Consider the following 9,796-nt stretch of genomic DNA (forward strand, 5'->3'; position numbering starts at 1 on the left):
GGGTAAGTGGATGTCGCTCTGCTAGTACAGTAGGTTACAAGTGGGTCACTGTATAATGGATGGTATTAAATTTGAATTCAATGATATAATATCATCGTATAAGAAAAACGATTCTGAGCGGAGACGGTATGTCAGTCTAGGTATAAGACATAATATTATATTAGTCTATAGTATTTAAAAAAAAATTGACCTATAATAGGTACATATAATAAATTCCAAATTAATCATATCATAATATCTATTAGGTACTTATAATGCGGTATACATCAACAAAAAACCGTGGTACTATCATAGATATATAATAGTATACTTTAGAAGTTTCAAGTATCCACGAATAATATTATACAATCATAACAAAATAACTAATATAGTTATTCCAGGTTTTTTAACATGTAATTTCGTCCAAATTTGTACTTAAAATGACAATAAAAATAAACTGTGTAAATGTATTTTTTAGATTTTTTGGTAACAGAATTAATTACTTACGTGGAATCTTGTTTTAAATTTTCAATTCTTAGATACAAAAATTGAACATTTTATAAATTATTAACTATAAAATAATTTTTCAAATTAAAATTTGATAAATTTTGTCAAAATTTGATCTTTAAATGCTTATAAAAAAAAATTGTGCCTATGTATTTTTAATATTTTTCATCTGCCTTTGAATCAATATACTAGGAGCCTTCTATTAAATTTTCAAGCTTTTTTATCCAACAAATAAAATTTTATTGATATTTTTAGAAAAAAAACTAAATAAAAATGAAAACTGACAATGTCCGTAAAGAGCTCCAAAAAAAAAAAATTTAAAAAAAAATTTAAAAAATTTAAAAAAAAACACACATCATTGTAAAATCAATACATTCATCGTTCCACTCAGAATCTAAAAAACACACATCAGTGTAAAATCAATACATTCATCGTTCCACTCAGAATCCAAAAATTGGAAACTGAATATGTCCCTAAACAGATCAAAATAAGTCAAAATGTTTGGAAAATGTTATAGTATATAGAAAATGCTAATATAAACATTTAATCAAAATGTCATGAACCTACGGTCATTTGTTTAAGAGTTGCACCAAAAACCAAAATTGATTTTGCGTGAAAATTCACGTTTTTCTTAAATTTTTCTTTTGTTTTTCACGGCGCCTTTGAAAACTACTGGGAAATTTTTAGTTTTGACCCCCCAAAGTACCAACTAGATTCACTTTCCTATCAGAAAAGATAATATTTATATTTTAGACTGTAGTAGTAATGACTATTATGATTAATAAATTACAAAATGTTAAATCGTGCTTTAATTCTATATGTTCTTAAGAGTTGCGGAATATATTTTTATTGAACAGTAGATACTTGTAACACTATTTTTAAGAAATTGATTTTTCTCATATAAGTCATGGATTCACATTTTGGATAGGTACATTTTATATTTGTAATAATTTTTTATATCTTACTTAGTTATGGCTCCAAGAAGAAATAGGCTTAGTGGGGCTGAATACAAGAAAATACCTAAGCTCAAAGAATTTAGTTTGAATAAAATTGTTCAAAAAACTATTAAAATCGACACAGTGTTCAAAATTAAGTATTTTATTTATGATGGCTGTAGGTCTGTAAAATAAGCTAATAATAATATGAAATTTATAAAAATACATACTAAGTTTAATTTTTTTTCTTTAAGAAATTAAATATTATTACTCTAAACAGTCTAAAGTCTAAACCAATCCTAATGATTATAATATTATTATTTCTGAAATTTAAATAGTTAAAAATTACAATTTCTTAGAAGTTAAATATTATAGGTACTCAAAATTATATGTGAATCTGCTTATTAGGTAGTTTTTAATTATTTTATTACTATACTGGGTGATTCATTTATCATAAAACACTCATTATTTTAAAAGAATCACCCAGTATAAATCAGGTATATTGAATAAAAAAATGTATTGTATTTAAATAATGGTTAAACATAACTAGTATTTTTATAATTTTTGATAATACCATTATATATATTTTCTACTCAAAGAGTCAGGTATGGTTAGTAAATCTGCTGATCAAGCTCAAACTCAAAGCATATTAATATTTTATTAGAACCAAATTCTACTGATATACCTGGGTAAAGTTGAAACACTGAATTAAATTATTTTTTTTAAATAAATACCTACTTTACGTTGTTTTATACGATTATCTTAATAAGAAATTTTAAAATATTTTATAAGAATTCATTTTATGCAATATACAAAATAATAATGATAGGTAAAATAAGTAAAAATGTATCAGGTAAAATATTCTAATATATATGCATTTATATGTTATTCTTATCGTAACTATTTTCTAAATTAATAAGTAATTTTCATATTTATATTTATTTAAGATTTGATCCAGCATTTTGGTGTATAAAATATAAATGAACAAATGAGACAGTATATCTGTAAAAATGGAATTCGTCAAAATATAGATGTTAAATTTACAGCTTCAAAGAGATTGTACAGTGTTGTTCAGAAAGGGCATTTCCGCAATTATTTTAGATATCTGAATACAGATTTTTTCAAAAATGTTTTAATCAATGGTGAAACATGTCAATGAGATTATTTATCTTATTCTGAGAGTACTAGATCAATTTATTGTGTTCCATATCTCTTATTTGAGAATAAAACTAATTTTTCAAATACAGGATTTATTGATTGGAAACACTCTAAAAAAATTTCTTACCATGAAAATTCACCTGAACACATATTATGTTCCTATAAAATGAAAGAACTTGCATCAGATTTAAGTAAAATAAATATGAAACTAATGCATCAAATAGAAACTGAAAAAAAAATATTAGATTAGTGTAATGACCAGAGTTTATTAGGTTGTCAAAAGTTTGGAAAGCCACGGACTATCATTTAGAGGTGATTTAGAAAAATTTGGATCATCTACTTCAAACACTGGCAATTTTATTATGATGATGGAATTACTAGCAGAGTACAACCCACTTTTATCAGAACACATATCTAAGTATGGTAACCCTGGTAAAGGTAATACTTCCTACTTATCATTTTCTACTTATGAACAGTTCATTAAAATCATGTCTGAAAGTCATTAATACCATAGTTGATGAAATTAAATCATCAAAATATTTTTCTATCAGCATAGACTCCACTCCAGATATATCACACTCTGACCAACTGTCTTTCGTTATCAGGTATGTGCTATCGAACGGTGAGCCAATTGAAAGATTTATTGGTTTTTTAGAAAAAAAACTTAAAAGAACTTAAATCAGAAAATCTAGCAGAATCAGTTTTCAAAAAATATAATTTAGATGTTTGATATTTGAGAGATCAATCTTATGATAATGCTAAAAACGTGTCTGGTATTTATTCAAGAGTTCAAGCAAGAATAAAGCAAATTTCACCATTAGCTGATTTTGTACCATATTTGGCCCACTACTTGAATTTAGTCGGATCGTGTGCTGCAAATCACTGTAAAGAAGCAAATGATTTTTTTTCTTTTTATTCAAAATATATTTGTATTTTATTCTTCATCCACACATTGATGGAATTAGTTAAGTCAATATTCTATAACTACTGTAAAAGTTTATCCACCACGCGATGGTCAGCAATATTAAACGGTTGCCACACTTTACAAAAAAACTAGAGTTCTATACAATAAGTATTAGGAGAACTAATAAATGATGATTATGAAAAACCATTTGTACGGCCTGAAGCCAAAGGTTTAATTAGACAAATGAATAAATTAGAAACAGCATATATGACTGTATTTTGGAGTGATATTTTAAATACATTTAAGAAAACTTGTCTTCTATTACAATCTGTTGATATTCATATAAGCACAGTAGTTAGTATGCATAATTTGTTAATTGAATATATTTAAACTTTACGATCAATGTTTAATGATTATAAAAAGTTGGCAAAAGCTATGTTTAACAATGATGATATAGTTCCCGCTAATGAACACAAAAATAGAAAACGTAAGAAACGTAATGATGAATCTATTGAACTAGATGCTATTTTCAATGGACGCCAACGTTTCAAAATTAATACCATTAACATTATTTGTGATAATTTAAAGGGGACTAAAAAAAAAAATTTCTTATGATGATATAATATCTAAATACTTAATTTTCTTTATAATTAGTGAACAAAAAACCTGAGAAGTTCGTGAAAAAAAATTAAGAAAAATATACAAGAATGATTTGGATTAAACATTTGAAAGTGTGTTCATTTTCAGAGCTTGCTTAAAACCATAAAAAACCCTCAAACAAATATCATTAAGGAAAAAAACCTAGAATCTATTTTTCCATATGTTTATGTTGCTCTTCAGATATTTCTATGTCATCCTCCTTCTAACTGTTAACGGAAAAATAATTTTCCACTCTACAGAGAATTAAAACATATTTAAGATCAACCGTGTCATCAGAAAGATTGAATAATTTAGCCATATTAAATATAGAGTCATATATAACCAAAAACTATTAATTACGATGATATTATAAAATTATTAGCATCAAAACAGTCTATAATTATACTAGAAAAGTTATGAAGTTATAAATTAATTGAATATTTTTATTTTTCAATTTGTTTTATCATTTTAAAAATTGTTTTAAATAATATATTGGTTATTAGTGAGTTTTATTTTATATTAATGTAACTATTTACTACTCCAGTCTACAATTGTGTAATATCAATAAAGTAAAATATATTTTTTTGGTGGTATTAATTATTTTTTTAATAAATAGATTAACAAATTCAATATTATCTTACAAGTCTAAAATTGAATGAACTGTTTTTAACAAAAGTAACAAGACCAGACTCGTTATATTTGCCTTGTTAATATTTAGATCACGTTAAAATATTTAATTTATGTCTCATTAATTTAGAACTTGTTATATGTGTGTACTAAAAAACCTATCTTGCGCTAAAAACATAAAAATGTAAGTATAAATAAAACATGTTTTAACAATGATATAATAAACTAGGTATGATGGCAATGAACCAATTTTTGTATTATGTTGCGCAAAGATGGCTAAGAGGGTTATGGTTCAAAATAATGCATATATTTTCCAAAAACCCCAAAAAACATGAATAATCCCTATACCATGCAGGTTAAAGTAGCAACCCTAGCGTATGCAGTGCAGCCTCTGGCCGTTTGAACTTGCGACTCATTTCGGGATATTATCAGAAGTGGAGTTTGGTCTCCTTATTCTAGTGTTTATTAAAACGGCGAAAGACCAGCGCCATTTTTTGTCAGAGTGATGGTCGGCAGGTGAGGAGGATGTGTATCACAATGTGTGAATCATATATAGTTTATTATATCATGGTTTTAACTATGATATTGTAGAAGGAAGGGTTTGAACTTAAGTCAGGATAAATAATTAAACTTAATAATAAACTTTGAATGATATAAATACTTTAAATAAAATAATTAAAAAGAACAATAGCACATTATTTATTCCTGCAATAAATTGAAGACAATAGTCTAAAAAAGAACAATATTAACTATATACCATCAAAGCATTGTTTGCATGTGGTGAGGCACTGTGACTCGAACATATTACATAATTACATGAGAACACTGGCAACGACTAGCGAGCGATAACAATTGTCAAACTTGACAACTAACTGAAAACAAACTAAGAGTACTTAATAATAATAATTCAACTGAACAATAGACTGTAGCGACTCAAGTGTCTATTTATTACTACGATATTGACTTATGTTTTACCAGATCAGAAAAACAGCCCAGATTAGATATACCCAATAGACTTATAAAATGATTTTAAGAGAAATTTAACCAACAACTTTTTATTATTTATTTAATTATAATATTTTTAAGTGAAATAATGCTGGTACAATTCTTCACGCGCCCACATAATCTGATGACCTCCACAAACATGTTTAATGTTAATAAATATTTGGGAGTGGGGGCAGCAGAATAACTTTCTGATTTTTATTAATTGTACATTTGTACTTGTTTAAAAAAATTAAAGAAAATAATATGTAGATATGTAGTATGTTATGAATTATGATATTATGATTAATAAATTATAAATATATTTGATTATAGGTTACTCTAGGTAAATAGTATCATTAAATTTCATATTAGATTGTATAGTATAGTAATTACAATTCTTACCCTATATGGAATAATTGGTTATCATTAGTAGAGTCTGTTTCATCAATAGTTTCCTGTTTAATAACTTTATTAAATACTGGATCATCACATCTAATACATGGAATTGTCAACACTCTAGAACTGTTTAATATATAATCATACCTAAAAGAAATTTACAAAATTAATTACAATTATTATTAGGTTCATAACTACTGTTTAAATTATACGGGTAAAACATATTAATTAAATATTAGAAAGAAAAATTTTCAAAATGTAGATTAAAATTTTATATTTTATATAAATGTTACACTATTTTCTTACTTGGAGTTTATCGCGGGATTATTAATAGGTGTTCTTAACGGTTCCATAATGAATTAGGTCCTCCTTAGTGTTTTTCTATTACTCCAAAACATGAACCATTAAAATGATGTACCTTTTAAGTCTAATTGGTCAATTGATGGCTGTAGTGGTTGCAGGCTGAATATTTAGGCTAATTTTTGGCCTGCAAGCATTATGGTACCAACAATTAAGAAACTGAAATTATGTGTCACATTTTATTTAAGATAATCAAGTACCTAAAGAGTAAGCCATTAAGAGGACGCCACACCCGCATGTGTTGTGTTTGTCTCACAAGTATGTAACATAGCAGATTTACGCTCAGCAGATCACACATTTAGCTCAGTAGTCACTAGTCAGTTAGCTTAAAAATTAGAGTGAATCCGCTTATTAAGAAATTTGATAGTAAGAACATTATCTGTGTTCGTATGTTATTTTTTAAGATTATTCAGTTTTTAAGTGAGTTATGAGCATTTTTAATTCATGCTATAATGCTATATTATAGACACATAACTTAGTACAAAATTAAACTACCATAAAAAAAACTTACGCACACAAATAATATTCTTACCTTTAAATTTTAAGAGGTTGGTGGACTCTAATTTTTTATCTAATGGAGTCAAACGTGATCTGCTGAGCGTAAATTTGCCATGTTACACACTTGTAAAACGGAGGCTACACATGCGGGGGTGGCGCCCTCTTAAATTTTTATAGCTTAAGTCTATACTTAAAAGAAATAACTCTAACTTACTCTATAGATATTAATATGTAAATGCAAGTACTAAAAACATCAACGATGTGAAGCAATTAACATTATTTTATATTATAACAAAATAACAAATACTTATGCATTTATATTTCTTATTTCATAACAAAAAAACTTTACATAAATGAAAACCAAAAAATGTACGTCGTCCAAGACTCACCAGTGGTCGTTGTGACAATTTAATGACTTTATGGAATATGAGTTACCTATTAATTATTCTTATTACTTATTTGTATTTTGTTTCCGTTTTTATAATTTCCTGATAATGATTCCTAACTAAAGCATGACAAAATAGATCTATTTGATCTATTGTTCTATGATTTGAACCATAGAACAATATTTGAACTAAAGAGGAACACGTTTTATCCTGTTCCTTATTCTTATCTTACTGTGATTCCTCCATGAAATTTCAGGACCCACGATCACGATTTAAGATACCATCATGGAACAATTGAAATTTCATGAATTGAATGTTATATTCTGTGATTGAATCAACAATTGAATTGACATTTGATCAGCTGAAAAAATATGTTTTAATCTGTATACTCAAATTTACCTACTTAACATAATATGTTATTTAACTTACCTATATTCATAGGCGCAAATAGCGTTTGAGATTTGGGGGGGCTAATAGGACCTTACTTTGATAATATTGAATAAGCTTAGAACAAAATGTAGGAAATGTTTGGGAGGGCTATGGACATTTTTGGGGGAGCTTAGCCCCTAAAGCCCCCCCCCCCTATTTGCGATATACCTAATCATTTTTTTCTGCGACTTTCTCCAGTTTATTTTTAGATATGGTTTTCCCGGATTTTTTTCCTCAGAATTTTTTACTGGCAACGAAGTGCGCGGGATTAGCTACTATTAACTTAAATATGATTTTGGGCTGGGTACAGATATTTTTGTTTTCTAACCGATTTTTCGGAACGCATTCTATCATCATAGAAACGAATAAAATGTAAAAATTACCTAATTCCCACTAGAGGTATACATACAACTAATATACTTATTAATATATTATATTGATGATTCATTAATTTTCTTCTAAGTGGATAATATTGAATAGTGTCCAGTGCCGCAACTTGGTACATATTGGTGGGTGAGCGACCAATAAATAAGGCTCAAGTATAGAGGCGCAATTATAGTAGAGGGCAGTCCTGTAAAGAATACTTTTAAAAAGTACTTGAGTAAATACTCAAATACATTTTATTTTAAGTATTTAAGATATTACTCAAATACTTTAATTGTAAAGTATTTCAAATACTACTCAAATACTTTTGGTTTTTAAAGTGGGTTTCTAATTATCGTAATATAAACACATAGGTACTAGGTAATCTAATAGTTATCTATATAATAGTTTTAAACGGAATATTGTTATTCAATATTCAATAACCTTTTTTAGAAATCTTGTTTTCACAAACCTTTGGGCTTCGGCTAACACAGAAATACAGAATTAATTAATATATATTAAATAAAACTATTATTCCATTATTGTAGTTGGCAATAATATTTTGCTTTTAGCTAAATACATTATGTTATGCAGTTAATATAATATAATATATAACATATATAGGTATACACTGCTATACTGCTTACAGATAAGTGAAGAGCATTGAACACATTGTACACTACCTATAGTGATTATATACATATCGTGAGGACTAAGGAGACTTAAATTAACCTCTTTCTTTAATAGCAATAATATCATAAGATATTGGTAGTTAAGAGTTTGCATATGTTGTCTCCGTCTTACAAGTGCGTAACATAGCAAATAATTGTACGCTCAGCAGAATATGTGTAGCTTTGTTAGTTTAAAAAATAGAGTGAATTGAGTAATTGATCTCTTAAAAAATTTTAAGGTAAGATTATTATCTAGGCAACCTCATGGGATTTTTATAATATTTAAATTTTAAAGCGAGTTGAGTATTTTAAAATTGTAAATTGTTTGTAGATCTTAAAATACTCATAACTCGCTTTAAATTAAAATATAATAAAAGCCAATGAGGTTGCCTAGATAAAAGCCCTAACTTTAGAGATCAATTCACTCTAGTTTTTAAATTAACGGAGGTAAACGTGTCCTGATGAGCGTACAATTTGCCATGTTCTGTATTTGTAAAACGGAGACAACACATGCAGGTATCACGTCCTCTTAATATTGTAAGCTGTCAGCTGATGGACTACCTTCTAATTTATCTTTTAAGTAATATATTTATTTATGTTGGATGGTAACATGTTATTATTATGTATTAAGTATGTAATATAATTTATATCTAGTATGTAAAATATATATAATTGTTTAATAATAGGTATATATTTATATATATTTATAAAAACCTTTGGGTCGTTTAAATAATAAAGTACCAGGGCATTGGAAAAAAAAATAAGCATTACTGGAGTATACATATAATATGTTGTTTTTATGCAAAAAAACTAGGGTTAAAATATTTCAACTATGCTAAAAACTTATTTATTTTTGGTTTTTACTGTTTTTAAACTATACAAATTTATATAATTATTACTTTATTAGCTTGATTTTATTCACTGTGATTTTAAAAATAATAATGCAAAATTATAGTAATA

The 9,796-nt window shown here is 26.8% G+C and overlaps 1 protein-coding gene across 7 annotated transcripts; it reads right to left on the bottom strand.

The window, feature by feature from the left end:
• Positions 1-2,359: 2,359 nt before the first annotated feature.
• On the bottom strand, positions 2,360-7,577 carry LOC115033646. 7 transcript variants are annotated; one of them, XM_029486616.1, is made up of 4 exons: positions 7,377-7,577; positions 6,436-6,616; positions 6,136-6,276; positions 2,360-3,461 (listed from the first exon to the last, which is right to left on the bottom strand). In XM_029486616.1, the coding sequence occupies exons 2-4, from the start codon at positions 6,480-6,482 to the stop codon at positions 3,338-3,340; spliced, it is 312 nt and encodes a 103-aa protein (XP_029342476.1). In that variant the 5' UTR covers positions 6,483-6,616; positions 7,377-7,577; the 3' UTR covers positions 2,360-3,337. The 7 variants fall into 7 exon arrangements, with proteins under 7 accessions (XP_029342476.1, XP_029342477.1, XP_029342481.1 ...); XM_029486617.1 differs by having other exon boundaries at positions 6,436-6,648; XM_029486621.1 differs by having other exon boundaries at positions 7,443-7,576.
• Between the last annotated feature and the right edge of the window lie 2,219 nt (positions 7,578-9,796).

The sequence above is a fragment of the Acyrthosiphon pisum genome, chromosome A1 (assembly GCF_005508785.2).
Source record: "Acyrthosiphon pisum isolate AL4f chromosome A1, pea_aphid_22Mar2018_4r6ur, whole genome shotgun sequence".
NCBI lineage: Eukaryota > Metazoa > Arthropoda > Insecta > Hemiptera > Aphididae > Acyrthosiphon > Acyrthosiphon pisum.

What these genes read in the sequence shown, in the direction of transcription:
- LOC115033646 (XM_029486616.1), bottom strand. Translation starts at nt 6,482, where the DNA reads ATGGAACCGTTAAGAACACCTATTAATAATCCCGCGATAAACTCCAA. An exon ending in AATCCCGCGATAAACTCCAA is followed by an intron (nt 6,277 to 6,435) that starts GTAAGAAAATAG and finishes AATTTCTTTTAG; the next exon opens with GTATGATTATATATTAAACA. An exon ending in AACCAATTATTCCATATAGG is followed by an intron (nt 3,462 to 6,135) that starts GTAAGAATTGTA and finishes GCTTCTTTACAG; the next exon opens with TGATTTGCAGCACACGATCC.